Source organism: Haliaeetus albicilla, chromosome 24, assembly GCF_947461875.1.
Source record: "Haliaeetus albicilla chromosome 24, bHalAlb1.1, whole genome shotgun sequence".
NCBI lineage: Eukaryota > Metazoa > Chordata > Aves > Accipitriformes > Accipitridae > Haliaeetus > Haliaeetus albicilla.
The window spans coordinates 9,289,402-9,309,626 of NC_091506.1; the positions used below are offsets into that span (position 1 = coordinate 9,289,402).

General features: G+C 44.0%; 1 protein-coding gene across 4 annotated transcripts in view; it reads right to left on the bottom strand.

Annotated features, from left to right (window-relative positions):
* The window catches only part of PTPRG (protein tyrosine phosphatase receptor type G), a 412,532-nt gene that overhangs the window by 73,404 nt on the left and 318,903 nt on the right, over positions 1-20,225 (bottom strand). For all 4 annotated transcript variants that reach the window (XM_069811972.1, XM_069811975.1, XM_069811971.1 and 1 more), the window contains exons 9-12: positions 9,357-9,541; positions 7,266-7,374; positions 5,470-5,519; positions 2,266-3,061 (exon numbers count right to left, since the gene is read on the bottom strand). In XM_069811972.1, coding sequence (XP_069668073.1) covers positions 2,266-3,061; positions 5,470-5,519; positions 7,266-7,374; positions 9,357-9,541 — 1,140 coding nt within the window. The remainder of the gene's footprint in view (positions 1-2,265; positions 3,062-5,469; positions 5,520-7,265; positions 7,375-9,356; positions 9,542-20,225) is intronic.

Consider the following 20,225-nt stretch of genomic DNA (forward strand, 5'->3'; position numbering starts at 1 on the left):
TCCCGGGTATGTCACCAGAGGTTTGACTAAGATTTAACTAAGGTTAATTTGGGCGAAACAGGCAACCCTTTCACTTATCTTTTCCCCCAGCTAACATGTGCTGGTTATTTCAGATGTCATTTCTTACACATGGAAGCCATTTTTGTAAGACACAGTGATCTTAGTAAGTTGTCCTCCCTCCATATATAAGCATGGAAAACCTAATTTGCAGAGTCCTTTCAAGACTGATCGTCTTTGCGTGCAGTCTTCAGGCAGGGTCACTTCGAGCCTCCAAGCATGCAAGTGAGCAGAGCTCTTGAAAGAGGCTGTGTAGTAGGAGGCAAAGCTGTACTGAACCACTTTCAGTAATATTTCTCTGCATGCTAAAGAGACAGAAATCACTACAGACTAAGGGGATACAATTCATGATAACCATCAAGTACTTCTTAGCAATATTAACAATACTTCCCCATCTCATTGATTTTCATCTTTTTCATCTTAACTTCACCACGGAATAAAAACCAATCTAATAACAATCCCTTTGTCATGAATTAAGAAACATGAACAACTATCCATCTTTCCTCCAATTTATTAGGCTGAGAATAAGCCATGAGGCCCTTTCTAGGTCTTATATAAAGGACGTTGTCCTTGGGCCATCCAAGGAACTGGCACATGAGAAACAGAGAAGCAGAAGGCAGGAAGAACCAAAGACAACTATTTCAGAGGCAGGTTTACCCAGGCAGATTGAATTGCTGGGGTTTGAGCCTAAATGGTGCTGAATGCTTTCTCCCAACATTGCAAAGCATGGCTAGGATAAGTTTCCCCCTTCCTAATAAAAAGGTGATTAGGGCAAGTGGCATGTTGAAAGCTGCCTGACAGGCACCTCAGATCATATTCAGTGGGAGCACTGGACTTTGAAGAAGATTTCCAGTTGAGGAGTAAGAAAAACAGCAGGGTATTTAAAAAAAATAGGCACAACCTGGTGCAGGTTTCTTGCTTCTGCATTGTTAATCTGTTCGCTTACAGAACAGTTATGATTCACAGCATTAGAGTCAGGTCAGTATTTCTGTAAAAAATGTTATTAAAGATTGGATTTAGCTTTGTTTTTTAAATTTGTTCTGAGCTATAACTGAGTGCACAATGTCTGCATTTTTGTGCTTAAAAATGTAGGGAAAAATAAATATGTAAGGTTTTTTCACAGTACGCGTACTCTAGAACAGCTTTGATGGAAAAACAAAATTACAAAACAGTCTCTAGATTAGCAAAATAAACAATAACACTAAAAAAAACTGAACAAAAAAAATGTGCACTATCTTATGAATGCTGTGGTAATACACATAATCACTCAGATAAACTTGTCGCCATATCTAAATCTCAGTCCTTACTCTGCAAATAAATCCATACACATGTACTCCATTTGCTCCTTGCAGTTATAAGATCCGTTTTCCTCACCAGTGCCTGGAGCTCCCCAAGCAGGAACAAGTGCATATGCACTGGACTTTCTGCACAGCAAGTTGGGAGCACCATGAGATACCAGTTTGCATAGGCCTGTGGAGCAAATCCTGACCACACAGGACTTGGTGCACATGCAGATCACCTGGGCATGCTTCCAAAAGGTTGTATTTGCTGCGTACGTACTGTAGAGTTGGTACATACATCCAGAGTTGGCGTGTACAAGAGCACTGGTAATTCTCATCAGGACAAACATGGAAAATATGTGAACACTGCCTGGAAAAAAAGGTAACCCTAGCGCAAAAGGTGCCTTGCCTTGGAAGATCAGAGTATGTAGGTTTTGTGGTGAGAAATAAACAAGCGATGATCCTGTATTTGGGAGACTATCTCAAAGCCCAGTCAGGGAGAATCCTGCAGATAAACTAAATTAGCTTACAACATATATAGCAACCTTCCCATGAAACACCAGTTCGGCACAGCAACCGCTCTTCCAAATTAATTTCACAGCTATAGTTCACTGCATTCTCCTCTCCTTTTTTTTTTTTAAAACCAAAATTCTTAAGGCAGTATGTTGGGGGTTAACATTTTCCCAAATTTTCTCTTCTAGCAAGCTACAAGGACCATGAGTCTGTCCCAATAACATAAAAGGATGATCCTTCCCCTCTACTCCCCCCAGTAACGATTTGCGGGTTGGGTGCTGTGAGGACCTGCCCATTGGATGAAGCCAGGCACCACAAAAATGTTTTATCTACTGGAAATCAGTAAGGAATCTGGATTGTATCATTTCCTGACAGCCTCATGCTGGTAAAAACGGTTTCCCCGGAGGTCACTCACCTGGGTTAATGGTGATGAATTTGTTATCTGAGGGGTATTCCTCTGGAAACCTGTCCTCCTTTGGAGGAGGTTTTCTTGTTGTCTCCGGTCTTCTCGGGATCTTCCCCAGGTAAAGTTCGTTGGTGAACGCTGGTGGCACTTGGGTGGAAGGGAGCGGCTGGGGCTGAGTGTCTGCTTCGGCAAAGCTCTCCTCCTGGGGACCTCCAGCCGTGGGGGCAACATTTTGGTTTGGCTCTTCACCCGATATGGTTTTATTTCCTTCCTCCTCGGCAGTCCGGTTGGGGGAAGCCGTGGCCACGTTGGGCTCCGTGCTATTGCGCGCCTCCGTGGCCGCCGTCGCCTTGTTTTTCTCCTTCTTCTCGGCATCCTTTTCTTCCTCTTCCTCGTGCTCCCGCTCCCCATCCTCGCTTTCACTCTTTTCGTCCTTCTCCCCCTCCTCGGCTCCCTCGCTGTCCTTTGTCAGCGCCGAGTCCCGCTCTGGCCCCGGGGAGGCGGCGGCGGCCTCGGTGGCGGCCACCACCGACCGTCCCGCCTGCTTGCTGGGGGCGGCCGCCGCGGGGAGCCGGGTGGGCCACACGCTGCTGGGGAAGGAGGAGATGCCACCACCGCTGAAGCCCAGCCCTGCCAGCAAGGTGCTGGTCACCACTGAGGCCACGGTGGCCTGGCTGCCGCTGGAGGAAGGCCCCATCCCTGTGGCCATGGACACGAAGGAGAAGGGGAGCCCCGAGGAGGTCCAGGTGGAGGAGCCGGAGCTGATGGGAGCCATGTCGGCTGAGGAGGCAGGAGATGCCGTGGGCTTCAGGGGGTCACCGGCAGCAGAGGGGAAGAAAACACAGCAGAGAGCATCAGCAGGGGCCCCAAGCTACCTGGGGTCATTTTTCTTTTGCTTTTTCCCTCCCTTTCCACACACATGCCATTCTGGTTGCTGTTCTCTTAAAAAGAGAGACTTACACCACCTGGATGCAGGGCTGAGTCAGGAACGGGACATGCCACAGAGCTACATGGCAAACCACAAAGGGAGGAAACCTCCCTGCATTCACCCCTTCCGAACAATCATTAGCATCAAAACCCTCTTTATTCTTATCTTTATTTTACAGTGGGACCTCCTCCACCCACGTCACTGGTGACTTGTGAGTAACGTTTCCTCTCAGGGGTGAGGAGGATGTAAAGGAGTTTAAGGAGTTTAGCTGCATTACTCACAGTGCTTTAATCCTCAGAATATAGAAGTTTAAAAATACAGCGTTACGTAAGGGCCATCCCAAAATAAGGGCTGTGCTGCCAACGTGAGCATCCGAGGCTGGTGGGTCTGCTCTGACAGGGAACTCTGGCTCTTCCCACACACATTGTGAGGGCCTCAAATGGTACTATTTTTATTTCCTTAATTTACCCATCAGCATCATTCTCCTAAGGACTGGTGCTGCAGTGAGGCATCGCTCTCGTTAGAAAAGACCTGCTGCATGGCCAGCTAGGTGCTCGTGAAGGACTTGGAGAGCATCAGGAGCCCTTCGGCCAGTCACCATGACCTCTACCAGGACCACGAGGCTGTGGCACCCAGCGGGGGACTCAGCCTTCCCCATCCACAGGGCTCTCCCTGGCCTCCACCAGCGATCCAGAGCCAGGGCTGGCACTGTCCATTTCCCTCCGGGAGCTGAGAGGAAGCAGGGAATGAACCATGGACTTTGCACCCTCGGCACCCTGCCAGTGTTATTCTAACATCAACCCAGTGCACACGTGCTCGCACATGGGTCTCTGTGCACACATGTGTATGCTCTACCAGAAGTAAAAACCTTGGTATATACTTAAAAACCTAGACAAGTCATTCCCCTTCCTGAATTACATGTGGAAAAAGACACTGAAGTGAGTTGGCTAAGGACAGGGAGTAATTCTGTGGAAGAGCCAGGGTCAGCAGTTCTGCCCAGACAACCTGACCAAGCTCCCTCTCTGACTTACTGAAAAATGTCTCACGTTACTGAATTCATCAGCAAGAGGAGCATTAGCTGGAAAGGAACGCATCAGACAAGGACAAACAAGGGTTAAATAGGTGCTACTGAACACTGAACAAAACTGTAACATGTTTATTTTTGGAACTAAAATTTATAACTTAACAGTATTTCTGCACCTCTGCAATTCCCAGTTTCGGTCAGGCCCTGTAGCTGAAATGCTGCAGCAAACCAAGAAAGGCTGCTTCCTCCGGTTATTTTTGACCAGCTGCAATCATAGAGAACCTCAGATCTCAGAAGAAAACCTGTGCTTCAGAGATTTCAAGCCAAAACTTTAAATAAGCATCTAAACTTCTGGATACTTATCAGTGTGAATCCCTAAGGCACTGTGAGATTTGCTTTTCACTGGCATGTACAGTCTCAAAGCTGGACTGAGTATTAAAATTTGACAGCAGATTTTATATGTCTAGAATACCTCTATACATCATTAAACAAACATTAATCATTCAAATTCAAGCTTTGAATGTGTTATTTGCTTACTAGGGAGTATATCAAACTGGAACAGAATAAAACCAGAAGCAATATACTTAAAGTAAATTCAATAGTATGAATTCAGTCCATAAATTTGTCTGAACAATTCAGTATACTGAATGCCAAGAAATTTAGGTTATGGATAGTTTATGTTAAATAACCTAATAAGGTACTTTCAAAACTGAAAAAGTGTATTCCAGTTTTACTGTAAATGTATCAACATTTCTGATTCTGGAATACAAAAGTCAGCTTCAGTGAGTTGCTACAGTCTCACCTGAATTAAAATTAAAACAAAGAGCACGTTAAGGCTTTATTCACACAATAGCAGGTTTCCTTAAAGCACTGGAAGAGCAAAGATGCTGTGTGTGAAGCCCTATTGCTGTTGCATATATTTCTGGTCATACAGTTAGTAAAAGAAATTAAATTTATTTCCACAGTTGTCATTAAGATTACAAATCCGCCCTAAATGGGTCGAATACAAATTTGGGAAGATTTTTTTAATACCCGATTCTCCAGTTGTCAAAGCCTCTCGGGGCAGGCCGCTGGAAAACCGAACCCTTTCCAATATTTTAGGTCTGTGTTAAAACCTTTGGGGGCAGCTCTGACCGCCCCCCCCCCGAGGAAGGCCGGGTCCTGCCGCCGATGTACGACCCCGTGCTGCCACCTGGTGGGAACGTCGCCCCCCATTACCGCCCCCCCCAGCGCTCCGCAGGGATTTACGGCCAGGACTTACCACTCCTGTTTTCACAATTCTGGTCCCCTCGAAAATTCGAGTAGTGTTAGCTGAGAAATAAAGAACAAGAGCGTGTCAGCGGACTGGGAAGGGAGGCATCGGTAAAATTGCTAAACGATTGCTGAACATGGCTAGTACAAAACGCGGATGCAGGTCTCGGTTTGGATAAAAGCAACTCGGCTCGTTTGGTGTTACTCACCTTACTTTGTACTTGTGTCTAAAGACAGATTTGTTTTGTCTTTAATTACTCAGGCCTGGCAATGCCGGTTTAAGTGCACTGCCAGAAAACGCATGCTCTCCTTCAAACCGGAGCTGGACGCAACGTCCTGACTTACACAGGAAGCAAGAGCAGCTGATGATAATAGTTTTTTCTGCCCTTATGATAACATCATCATTATTTATTGCTATTTATCTCAACTACAACTATAATCAGCCTCTTAAGTACGTTTTGAAAGCTCAAGTGGATTCTTCTTCTAGGTTAGATCTTGAGTCCCGCCAAAGATCAGAAGAACAACTCCTTTTTGGGGAGACATGGAAGGAAACACAACATCTGCTCCTGTTGCAGGTGTGTGTATATCACTTCCACTGCTTTGAGCATTGGGCTAGAGTACCCAAAGAGTATCCAGAAAAACTGTCAATAATGATTTACTCTTAACTCTAATTAAATAGGTATCATGGTCAAATTTCAAAGAATTTTTCCATTCTGTTATCTGCCGAAAGAAGCCCTAATCAGTAATACACAAGTTTCTGACTTCTGCCTGGCACTTAAAGGGAAGTCCAAACCACTCTGCTGAGACACTATGCAACTGAGAGCTACACATGAGATGTTGCTTGGATAGGACATTTCCTGTTCAAACTCTGCTTTCTCTGCAATGCTGCTAAAACTTTGGCATGATACCGCAACAGAACTAAATTGTGTCCACAGCTTGATATCCTTCAGATACTAAGTGCTAACAGAGTAGGATTAAAACCTCCACATTTTCTGAAAAGCACACTGAAAAATGCCTCTATTATTCTATTCCATATACAGCATCAGACGCAAGTGACTTAACTCTTTGCTTCATCTTAAGGATTTAAATTTTTAACTCTCTGCTTGTTTTGTTCTTCCATTACCCATTCCGAGGTTTATAGATCTGTAAACTGGAGTGGGAGGGATTGCTCTCAGAAGAGGTGAATTTTGCCCTAGTTAATAAAAGAAGTAGTAATAAAATTCCCAGGAAGGAGCAAGACTTCAGCACTTAAAAAACCCAAAAAGCATCAAGTTCTCCTACCAAATCTCAGCTTTGCCAGATTTCTCCAATAAACTTAAAAGGAAGTCCATGACAAATGACAGCTTAGCATCCAGTTCTTTTGCTTTCATTTAAATATGTATGTTTTGGAAATCACTGAGGTTGCGTGCATGGTAAAACCTGAACATCTCCACATGTGGTTGTCAAGGTAGTACTGATCGCCTTTCCTCTTTACATAAAACAGACACCGATCAGACTCACATTCTGCTATAGCTGTGCCTCTGATGCATAAGCAGTCTCTGATGAATTTGTTTTAAAAAACTAGTACCAAGAAAAGCTCTGAATTATCCTAAAACCTGATGAACCCTGCCAGCAGAGAGGTAGGCAAACCCCCATCACTAGAAACAGGACTCTGATAAAAGTCACTGGCCACAATCTGAAATTAGCATTGTCTACATGCATTCAAACATCTTCTGAAATCATTCCACACCATATTGCACTCTGCAAAGAAAATGTTAAACAAACAAAGAGTCATTTAATGTAAAAATGTGTATGTGGTTTTTTTACCTTGAAAGAGCATAGTCTGGCTAAAGTCACTACGCATTTCATTTCGGCAAACTGCTTGAACTCTGAACAGATAAAGGATGTCAGGTGAGACATGGCTAATGATGGCCTTCTGTTTAAAAAAAATAGATATTATTCAGTTTTTTACCCCCACAGTACTGTCCACGATCAGTTTGAAATATATAAAGCATTGTGCTAACACAGGACATTTATGCCATGTAAGACAAACTTATTTCTACATAGAAATATCCACTGGTCCTCCGAGAGAGGGCAAGGCCGAAGCGATGCACCCAGACTCTGCTGACTCTGCCCGTGAGAAAGGAAGGAACACCTCCCACTTCTACTCTCATGACAGTCTTCATGCCTAAAAGTCTCTGCGCTCCTCAGAAAAAAACTAAACCTCAAATCATTTGACCCTACAGGAATTAAAATGAGATTTTTTTAATAGGTGGAGCTCTGAGTCCCAAACATGGGATAAGCCCAGAAAAGTCACTACATGTTCAAACTGACTATATATTTTGCAACAAACTGGCTATGGCAATTTGATGCTGGTGGCCTGTGTAACACGATGGCTCAGCACCCTGGGCTGGGCTGGGCTGTCCCCGCATACTCTTAGACCTGAGACCCTGCTGCCTTCCAGATACTCTTTTGTGTTGCCTTAGTCCACAATCACATCAGTTCATGTCTTACAGCAGACAGCAGCAGTAGCTGTGTGGGTCACTTGAAATACCAGCGATCTGTTTAGCAAAACACTGTCCAGCTCCGTTTCAAAACGGGACAGCCCAACTGCCTCTGCCAGAACACTTGCATTTTCCTCTGAAAAAGAGTTTCCTTCTTCTCTTGCCCCTAAAATAGACTAAGCTGTCATTGCTTTCTTAACCTCCAAGCTCTGCTGCACAGCACAGGGTCTCACTGCAATTTATTTCCAAGCTATCACTCCATCACATCCCCTGCACTTTTAATTATTTCTTTTACATAAAACAGGATGCTTTCACTGTGCCCACCTCATTTTTGCTGATTAAGGCTCTCCTCCTTATACCTGATTAAAAAAAAATCTCCCTTAAGAGTGTGAAGCTATGACAAGAGAGAGGTTACAATCCATCATAACCTTGGGTGCCTTTCAATAGATTCCTTTCCGATTTTGTGAGGCACATCGTTCCCTAATGTGACCCAGATAACAATGTCTAGTGGGGAAATTGAAAATATAAATGGAAATGAAGTAAAAGAATCTTCATCTAAGGGAATAAGAGAAGTATTATTGTAGAACTGATTGAATGGGCCCAGAGGACTGTGTATTTGAAAAAAAAAAAACCGATAACAGTCATTAGGAATAACACTCTGTGCTGCTGCATTTTTCATGTGCATATACAATTACTGATTTCATTATTCTAGAGGCTTTCTTTGATTAACAATAAACGGAGGCCTTTCAAACCTGAATATGTCACTTTGATTTTATATGGAGAGAATGTTAAAGACCGGTACAATACTTGCTTCCACTTAGACAAGAATGACAAGCAGATCAAATCCTAAATGGAGGAGATAGATCGGTGTTTCCGTCTGTGCTGGAACTGTCTTGTTCTTCCCTCTTTTTCTCCCACTGCTTGTACAGGGCCACTCCGCAAAAATCTTCTAGCTCTGACCATGCAACTCCTACTGCTGGCAGCACTTACTGCCAGAAACTGCTCCAAAGACTGCAAGGGGCTATACACAGTGAAAAGCCTGAGCCCAGGAACAGATTTTGGGGGATCAGACTTTTAATGTGAAAATCTGTAAGCTGAGCACAAGCCAAAAGGTATTCAGAGCCTAACTATTTCCCGTGCCAGCTGCTTCTCAGCAACAGTATATGAAAATGTGTCTGCAGATTTAGTCCTTTATGCACTCACATAAACTATAAATTCACACTTCAGTGTTTTGGGGAGTCTGTTAGGCAATGTTCAACTAATGCTGAACATTTTAATAGCAATTCATTGCGAGTCAAACACTAGTCTGTCTATAAGGCAACAACTGCTTTCCTCCTCTACTTTCTTCTACTGAGAAAATAACAATGTAAGGATAGCTTGATACATATGTCTGGGGTTGATGCTGTGGTTTTACCAGGTCCTTGTCACTGTCCTTGGTGAAAGTCTTCTCCTTTTCATCTTCGTTTTTAGTCCAGCTATATGAGATCATGTAGTTCATGATCGGAGGGTGGTAGATGGTTTCTGGCTGGTTCCAGGTTACAAGTAACGCTGTCCTGTTCACAGGCTGCACTTTCATGTTGACTGGCGGAGTGCTGCAAGCTAAACAACAGAAGGAAAAATGTGAAGCTCTCCTAAATAACTGAGAGAAAACAAACAGGAAGAACTGTGCCTCACTCTAAGAGCCAGGTTTTTTCTTTAATGCCCTTGCCTACAGTAATAGCTTAGACTGCAATCCACTGAGACCAATGGGATTTAATACCACCTGCAGCTGCTTTCTGCTCTCCAGAGTAAAGGCAGCGAGAGAATCCATTCTCTGCAGGCAGGTTGCTTAGTTCTCGACTTATTTTCAGTCCTGACATTTGCATGTACACTTTAACTTGGTCTCTTACGAGTTCTGCACTGGAACATTAAAGTCCAATCAACCCGAGCCCCAGCTTCCCTGGCCCACAGTCTCCTGCCGTATGAAGGGGGTAAATGCTCCAGTGTGCTCCGCAGGCCCTGGAAATAGTTGGAACCTCTGAAAATGTGACACTATTGGGTGAGTCAGTATTTTCCTCTTAACCTAGTACATTTTTGCACATGAGCAGAAGTTACTTTATGCTCCTCTTTCTATATGTTTTCCTTCATGGATTTTCAACTCTTCCGCAGTGATGTATCACCAGCGCAGGGAAGAGTGGCACTTGATGGCCCTTGGCCATCTCCTTCTCATACCAGGCAAGGGAACCCTCCAGCCAGCCTCCGAAAGCCGTCCCTTCCTAACCCTGCCTGCAGCGGGGAGGCACAACTTACTTCTCACTCAAGCTTAAGTCGGTGGGGACGTCAGCATGGGACCAGCTTAACCAGCGGGCGAAACCACAGCTTCTGCTGACTGCGGACACCAAAACCCAAACTCCTCCAGGGAAGAGCGAGCCCAGGCGCAAACCCAGCCCGTACACTTCAGGAGGAGTGGGGTGGGCACAGCCCACTCGCAGCCGCTTGAAGAAAACACTTTTCAAGCCACTGAAATGTAAAGGTCAGGGTACTAATGAAGAACACTAGATGGCACTCATACGCTATGGAAAAAATACATCATACGCTTGCCAAACATAAAGAGTTTAGATTTTTTTCCCAGCTTTAAAAATCATGTTTAAAATACACAATTCAGGACAGATTCTCACATTTTCTCTCCCATTATAAACTCTGAACCAAGAAAGATCACTTGCAATGATACCTAAACACATGTGCCGTGGCAAAGGAGCTGGTCTCTTGTGCCAGGGAAAGTCAAAGTGTCACCCAGCCCATCAGGCTGACACTGTTTGCAGAATTATTTTTCCAATAAGACTTTTCCATTTAAAGGCAACACATTCAGCTTGTTTGCACTCTGCAGGTATGTGACTGCATGTATATTTGGCCATTATTTCACTTCTAAACAGTCCTGGCAGCACTGAAAGGGAGAAATGTCTATTCCTAATGCCTGGACTTGCAGGTTGGTCATGTAGCTCTGGCATTACATTACTGAAATAGCTACAGTCCCTAAATAACAATGATTAAATGCTGTAAACACCAATATTACCAGTACAATAGAAAAATACCTGTCAATTGCATTTATGCAGTTATAACTCACATTTTGTAGCTAGCCTGAACAAAAGAACACGTATTGCAGAAATACGCCTGGGCAGGAAAGATCTTCGGTGTTTGCGCCTGCCACAAGTGGTGACTATCTTGCGGTTTTGCAGTAGATCCTTCTGCTCAACCCAGAGGGATGATCCAGCAAAGCAAACAAACCCTGCAGTGCCTCAAATCATTGACAAAACAAATATGAGTTTCTATTCACACTGAGTTGAAGGGACCGAAACGGCATTCTGCCGTCAATGCCACAAAGCCAGAAGCAACACCTTGGTCTGCTGCCTGCAGACCCCTTCCCTCCTGCTCCCTCCTGGTCTCTGCAGGGAGCCCACAGAGCCAGGGTGCCGCAGAGCATGGCAAGAAGGTGGCCAGGACCCAGCCGAGAGGGCACAGCTGAAAGTAGTCACTGTTGTCACAATTTACAGAGCTTCATGATCCTTGGTATGCCTCTCCGTGCTCTCACCTCTTTCCGCTGAGATAGTCAGATCAATTCTCACTGACATCACTGTTTATTGATAACTGCACCAATAAATCATAACTGCCCCCTTTGAAGCCCTTTGTCGTCACAGAATTACGCTTCAAAATGCCAGGCCAGCCTTTATCTCTCCACCTAATCAAATCCCATCAGAGACAGGAGCCCAGGGTGAAGGACTACCCAGACCTAAGTGTCTTATCCAGTCCTCCTCCTCCAGGAGGACAGGAAGAGATTTATATATTTAAAGTAATCATGCATCAAATTGTTTTAGAAATAATTCAACAAGCTAACCTTCATGAGAGACAGAGAGATCTACCTTAATTGCAATACCCCTCTGAACCATGGGTAGCCAGCTGTTTCTCAGACAAGGACCCCAAGCTGCCCTAGGAAAAGGGGACTGTCATGTCCTCTATTCCATGCCACTCTTTGCAGCCAGCTTTGATGCCATTCAGAATAGCTCATGCCAGTCAGAGGAGAGAAGCGGGCATTTCCCAAGGGTAAATAGGAGACTCACGGGCTCAAAGTTAGGAGACCCTCCCTGACCCTGCACCCCGATCCAAGAAGGTCATGAGCACTTTTAAGCAGCTGAGTGACCCCACTGACTTCACTGAGACAAGTTTTGACCAGGACAAACCTCATTCACAGCCAGCTAAAAGGAGACTGAATTTACAATACTGCTATTTCACAGTAAATATAACAAAATTTTCAGGACTTAGTATGACTTTGTTCCAATTACTCCAAGGCACATAGCAGTACCTGATGTAATTAAGTAATAACCAACCTCCCCTGTTCAGCCACTTTTTTTTTTTTAACAGCTTATGAATGGGCAAAAAAGAAATCTTTTTTATAAAATGAAACATATGGTTTTATTAATTTAACCAAACCTGCTCAGGACACAGTGGAATAAAAAAAATTTGATCCAATAATTCAATTTGATGATTTAATTAAAGTGATACATAATAACAGCAAATGTCTGAAAGGCAAGAAAAAAAGTGTAATGATTTGACCATCTATAAAACAACTGGCATTTTCCAGAGATCTAATTTTCCTTTCAATACTCTGTGTGCCCTGGATTTTTGAAAGAAGATTAAAAGAATTGCAGGCTCCTTGCTTTCGTCTGTCTTTTTTTAAATGCTAAAGAACCTCTACTGATTTTGCAAAATGTGCAGCTGAAGGACAAATAGAAATGCAGAAAGAGGTTGGGACAGGGAGGCAGAAGTTTGCATCTTCCTCTGAATTGAATCAGGACACGCTACAGAGAAACACAAACTTTCACCTTTTTTTTTTTTTTTTAACCAGGCTAAATAAGCAAAAAAGCCCCAAACCCTGTGAATTCATGATTGCTTGAGAAAAAAAAAAAAAAAAAGAACTGAAACCAACAACCAGTATCATTTCACACTGAAATAGCAGATCTCAGCTATTTTTAGAAAAATTATGACTAACGGTCTCTTTTAAATTCAGATCCTAACGGATAATAAAAATATTGAGGGGTCTTTCAGGATGTCTTTCTGCGGTGTAGTGCAACACTAAGCAGAGACATACCTCAACTGGGCCTGCGTAATTCGAGTGGCACACTGAAGCCACTGCGTCCTGGCTAGCAGACCACCCGCACCAGGAGTCCTGGAGGCTGAAAAACCTCGCTGGGGCCACAGGGCTACAGCTCGGAGGCACTCAACAGGCAAGCACGTTCGCGGTACCCGGGGCACGCCCCGTGGCAGGCAGCGATGCCCTGCGCGTGGCATGCCTCGGACCTCTCGGAGCGAACCCCCCCTTCACCCTCCTGTCGGGGATGACCTGAACTGGGAACATGGCAAACACACCGGCTCCTGCCTTATGGAAAAGTCCTGCAGAAGTGAGAGGGTTGCACGGGTGTATCTGGAGGAAGCCCTCTGACCTGACACGGAGCAGCCTCAGCCGGCGTTTCCAGCTGTTGGCCATGTGTGGGGCTGTCTGGGAGATTGACACAGTCTTTTCTCTGCAGATCAGCCCGCTGGGGAAGGCAGGGGGCAAGCCAGCATCTTGGCTAGCCCTGCCTTCCAGGGCTTGCTCAAGCCTGGAGAAAACCTGCTTGCCACTCGCAGACAAATGTAGCATGCTAATACAGTCCTAAGCGCTGGCCAGACCAGCCATACAGCAGAGAATTATTTTCTTCATGTTAAAAACATTCCAATGGGCTGGAACAAACAAAATTAATTTAACAACTCTGCATTCATCTCTCCCATAATTTGATTTGTATGTTGTATTTGGCTACGTAACCTCCATGAGGCTTTCCTAACTGAAGCCTGATAAAGCTTAATCCAAAAGCTCCTGGCAGCTCTATTTCAGAGAGCTGAAAGAAAAAAAGGGGGCTTATTGTTTTGCAAAAATTAACCACTGATATTAAGACACACCCATGAATGCAGAAAGGGCATGTAAGAGAATATTACAGGGTTTTTTTTCTTTTCTTTTAAAAGCAGCCTACATTTCTCTTTCAAAGACAGAAATGCAAAAGCAGCCAAACTTTCTGGGTTTCATCATGCTTTTTGCATATGCTACCTGCGGTTACAAAAAGAGCTATTTAGGGAAAGTTTGAGAGAGTGCAAGAACTGTATATTTGGTTATTGCTTGTATACCTTCTCCCTGTAAAACAGGTGCCTCATATGATGAATCCGGTGGCACTGGGCTCAGAGGGATTTATAAAAACCTCTAAAAATGTTCTAAGTTAGCTCTTCCATGCATAAAAATGTCACCACTTTAAAGGCAGTTATTTCTAGCTGTGCTATGCCCTCTTTTGGAAAATCCCACTCTCTCTCCCTCCTGCTGCATGTCTCAGCAATGCAAAACTGCCGTTCCTCTCCTTGGTACCTTGGGATACATGTTGTGTGATGAAACCCTGATAATTTTCAGCACAGAAAAGCAAGGTGCCAGTGAAGTCCTGAATCCCTCAACGGCGAGGTGGGCAGGGATCTTCTAAGGCAATTCATATGCAGAGGGAGAAAACATTGGCATCAGGATGTGCCCATAGCCTGTTACTGGCTCAGGACTGCTCAGAGGTAGCTAAAAGACCTGGACAAGGGTCTTGTCTTGCTCTGGAAGGCAGCTCCTGGCTGTAAGGTGAGAGGCGCTTCACTTCTCTTTTTTTCTCACTGATCTGGATATGCATGGGACGAGTGGCAGGGAACAGTGCTTCTCCCTCACAGAGGAGGAGCACAGAGGATGGTAGGTGGGGCATTTCTTCCCACACGCTCAGTGGGAGAGAAATTGAGAGGTCAATATGGGTGTTTCATGCCTTTCTTCCCCACAAGGGCAAACAAGTTGGTGGCCGAGCTCTTGGGGGAGAGAAGGTGTTTCTTTCCCCTCTGCCCCAGCACTGGGAAGGAGCTGGAAGGGCCAGTCCCGCAGGACAGACGGACCACTTCTTGCTGTTGCTGTAATGACACCCAACTCAGCCACAAGTTTCCCAGCTGATGCCAGAGAAGCCTGAAAACTGTAATCGATGCCTGTGCTGTCGGCAAAATATTGCACCAAGTTCACACAGCCCTGCAGCCCCCAGGAACCTGACTGCAGACAAGACAAAAGCGATGCCACCAACAGAAAAAGGAAGAAAAATACTTTCAACTATATCTATACCTATATACACACACATATGTATTCCTTCTCATTATTAGACCCTCAAAACTTCAAATAAGCCCTGAAATGCGGAAGTATGGGTTATACTGCCATGAGAAAACTCACACTTGCTTTCAGTGCCATGCCAACAGTGTAATGGTAAGGTAATTGATGTAGTGCCAGATTCAGCTACCTTGCATCGGCCTGACTCAGTGGAGGTGCTTGGGAAGAGCCTCCGATCCATAACAAACGGCAGCATTCTTTGGGCTGTCGGATTCAATCTCAGAGTTCAGCGAGGGCTGCGCTCCCAAAGGATAACAAATAGACTACGAGGATCATACGCAGAGACAACACAGGCTTTAATACATAGAAAAGTGCTAAGAGGCATACTTACAACATTTTCCCCCTTCTCCTTTTACTAAACGTTTGCAATTTTTTTGCTTTGCTTTAGTGTACGTTGTTAACTTCTCAGAGTGCTTATAAATGACATTATTAATATATAAGGATAATTGCTTTAAAGAGAAGCACACATTTTTCCTTTACCTTTGCCTGCACTTTGCCAGCAGGCATTTGCAGGCTCCGGAGCATGCCGTACACACAAATATTTGTGTTGATCTACTTCAATCCACAGGCAGAATGTAGCTAGGAGACAGACTATTTATCTTCCCTGCTCTTACCTTTCACTATGCTTCAAACAGACAGGGTTATTTCTTAAGGTATGAGGGACACCAACAGACCCTACACTTGTTTTATGAGCCCTGTGAAATAACCTCACGAACAAACCGGCACATGGGGCACTTTCGACAGAGGGGCTCTGGGCAAGCTGGTTTTGCCCCTCTGCTGCCTGCCTGTTTCCCGAGGTGAATGCACAACCAGCATTTGGATTCATTCCTGTATGGCTTTCTTTGTAGCATTTGAGTTTCCATGGCATCACAGCAACAGACCCTATTTTACTGAAAGGCATGGACTGTGTGTTTTACTACGTTATGTTTGAGCCCAAATATTTCATATATTTCACAAATACTGTTTCTACAGCTGTGGCCTGAATCCTCAGCGGGTGCAGATCAGCCTTGCACCATCAGGTGCCGTGCTGGGCTACGCTGATGTCTGCCAAGGATCTGCCCTGCAAGTTTTGTGTTTATATTGCACACATGCACATGTACATGCAGAGGGTGACTTGTGTTTAAGATGTACGCCTGTCTCCTTATTTATACAGTGCGTCTGATACAACACGTGTCATCACATTCAGTGGCATGTGCTGCGTCAACGGGGGGAGAAAGGAGGATTTCCTGCCAGGACACATATTTGCCACGTTAGCCAAGCCACCCTTTCCAAAGCCCTGGCGAGGGTTGCTTGGACTGGGGAGCACGGGAAGAACAAGCCAACAGGGCTAGTAGAGCATCTCAATACATGCCTGAGGGATGCCCAAAATCAGACCGGGAAAGCAGCTTCGCTTTCATAGCTTCTGGAGGCTTTTTCCAACACAAGGGATGAGCTGCAGGCACTCATGGTCTAAAGTACTGTCAAGACTGAAATTAAAATCAGTACTTCTGTGGGCCAAACAGCTGGACCAGGAGGTAGGCAGTGCAGAAAGGAATTCCCTGCAGGTATAAATGGAATAAATCATCGAGCTCCCTTCCAGCTTTAGTGGCAGCTGTGAACCCAAACCATACTTAAACTTTCACACTCAATTCCTCTTGCTCTTTTGGTTTGGGCCCTTTATAACCTCTAAACAGGGGCAAGCAGTTACTTATTGTTTATTAATAAATCTACCGGTAAGCTGTCCACTACATTCAGGCATAGACACATGCGCTGCTCACATTACAACCCCACAGAAATTACTACAGGTGAAAACAGAATCCTGCGGAACAGAGCCACTGCGAGGGGAAGCGTGAGACCTATGTGAGGTATATGTACCACAACTTTTTGTACCTGATTCCCCATCAAAATGGGCCAGTTTTTTTCCTGAAACGCTTTGCCTTCCACCTGAGTGATCTGAGACTCCAGAAGGCAGCAGCCTGTCCTTTCCTGCTTTTGCATGACAAGCTCCAAGACAACTGCATACACGAGGACCCAGCATCGCAGAGCAAAACACAGATGAGGTAGAAGGGATGAGATAGGCAGAAGGAGCACACTGATTTCTGCCTAAAATGTGATTACAGCAGGTCCTCGAGGTGCACATCAAAAGAGACTCTCGCAGCAATAGGTGAGTACATTTACCTGGAGCACTGAGGCACAGCGGCAGCCGGGCAGGTCTATAGTGCAAAGAAGATGCAGGGCAAGCAATTAGCAGCACGGCGTTACCACCCTCAAGTGCAACCTTTCGCACCTAGCCAGGCTTGCTACACCAACAGAAATCCTAATAATGATACATTGATTCATCTGCACCAGCACGCTGTAGTAGGGTCCTGACCTGATTAAAGGGTAATGGAATTGGGAAAGAATAATCTTTAGAACAAAATGAAATCAAAAAGAAAAGTAGGAAAAGTCTGGTTATACAAGGAAACTGGGAAGGAATTGTTAATCTATAAAGAAATCTTCCAAGATTCTTCCAAAGGACAAGAACAATCAACTGTAATGGTAAACATTTCGTAAATTAACCAAAAAAGGTTCTTGCTTTTTTTCATTTTCCCCAAGATATTTAAAGAAAATAAATAGTTATCATGTTGCTTTAGCAATCCCAAGTTACTATGTTGTTGTTTTGGATAGATTACATTTACTGCTATAGACTATTTTGTGGTCATTTAGGTTTGACTAAAATATATAAATGACATTCTGCAAGAGTAGAACTTTTCTTGCCTAACACTCTTTTTGGCCTCCCAGAGAGAACCTGAGGGCATGAAGAGACTGCAAAGTTGTTTTGAGAGAGTTCTCATAAAACATGGGCATTTAGAAAGCAAAAACAAATTACTGAGAGTAATAACAGAGGCTATAAATGAGACAAATAACTTGTTCTCATTCAGAAACACTGCCGCCAATGCTCTAAACTATCTGCCTCAAAATGATGATGTCACTGCACTGAATCTCCAGAACTTTGGATATTGCTGCAGTGGAGGCACACTCCATGCAGAAGAGGCAGTGCCTTCGTAGGAGGCCTTAGCTTCATTTCTGGTATCAGGAACCACAAACCAGTGAATTCACTAAGAACTAAACTGCTTTGCTTGAGCAGTGCTGTACTTTTGACTGCAGGTCGATAGCTCGAGCCATGCCTCCAGTGCAAAGCATACGGGAGGGAAAATCCAAATATCTTCTATCCACATTTTAGCGGCATTAAGTTACAAGGACTTCCAAACTGTGTATCACTACCGCACAACAAAGAATAGTAAGGAAAATGATAGCCTGTACACTACAAGAGAAATGTCCCAGCTGTTAATTTAGAGTCCAAAGCTAAGTTTTACTAGAGTGAATTTATGACTGCTCATTATTTAACTTAGTCTAGGATAATAATTAAAGATGGTACTCTAAGGCGAATTCCCACTGATGGGCAACAGCATCATCTGAGACTCCAGCAAAGAGTAATCAGACACCTTTGGGGAAGTAATCAGGCATCTGTGAAAGAAAACTCTGATGTCAAGAGCCCCTCACATGGGATGCTCGTTTAAGTGTTGTAAGGCTTGCAGCACGTTTAATGAGACAGAAAGGTTAAAGGGTTGGGGTTTTTTTTTCAGCACTAAAAAACATAAAGAAGTAACATTTGATGGTCCTAATCAGCAGCAAAATAAAATAGGCAAATATTGTTGCACATGGGGTACATCCTGAAACAAGGAAATGAAACACCTTTTCCTCCTGGTTTCCATGCCTACACCTTTACTGAAGCAGGTAATGTTTTGTAACTACATCTCTGCTTGATGGGACAACATGTGAAAGTAGTAAGGAACACGCAGACTCAGGTCCTTGAACTGGATGGACTTTTATGTAAGAATTCTGCCTATTTGTCCCTGAAAAGCAAGGTACACTATTAAACTGATAAATAATCAGCAATCCCTCTAGCACAGGTGCTTGAAAGCAGCCCATGAAAAGGCAGGAGCACAATATGTGATGTGACAGAGCAATATAGTCCTGAGCCACAGAGGACAGGCCAGAGAAGGAGGCAATTTTAACAGAGATGGTCACGTGCAAAAAATCAAATGCTGCCACTGTCACTGATGAATAGTTTACAAATACATTCCTGGTTTAATATGTCTGTACAGGGAACTTTTCAAAACTTCATATAAATCAGTACCGTAACACCGGTGAGCCCTCTTGTTAAATTTTACAGGCCTGATGATCTGCATGATTTAACAGCATGATCCACTGTATACCTTGAATCTCTGAAAGTTTCATCTTCTTAAAAAAATATTGATGTATGATGGTTTATTATCGACCCACCCACTGCTGCAATTACATAGCTGAACAGTATTTATCCTGAATGGTAGATTTCAGAAATAAGATATTTAAAGATGACCTGTATGGCTTCTTGAAACAGCTCCAGGCTCAACTTAAGAATCAAGCTCAGCTCATGGGCTCTGATTCAGCAAAGGTCTTATGCATATGCTTTTATCCCAAGCGTACAAGCAGTCCTCAAGAGAACTGTTTTAAATCAGCTTTTGCCAACAGGAGGAAGGAATGAGATAATGGAACCAAAGAAAACTCTTCTTGCTAAATACTAACACAAAAGAAAAACTGGAGTTTTCATTCCCAAGTGAAAAATTAGCCCTCTACACTATTTCAAATTAGCTAAAATATTTTCGCCATCTTGTATTCTGATGATTGAAAACACCACTCCTCCATTCATTGTCTGTTTGAAATTAAAAAAGAGGAGGGAGAGGAGAGTAACTGCAAAACAAAAGGCTGTTAGCATTCATATTGGCTAACAAACTGGATCCAAATGCACTGACAGTCTTGGTTGACCTAAAGTAATCTTTCCCAGAAGACACTGTATTTACCAAATGCCACCACTTACAGGGCTTTGCTAAGGAAATACTCATGAAAACTGGCATAAAGTGAGAAGTAAGTTTTCCGCCGGTGTACCTGCAGGTTATGCTACTGGTCATGGTTCTGTGACCTGAGATAGCTTTGATAGCTGGGAGAAAAGACATTCGTGTTTGGTGCCAAACTGTTCAGGATAGCACGTTT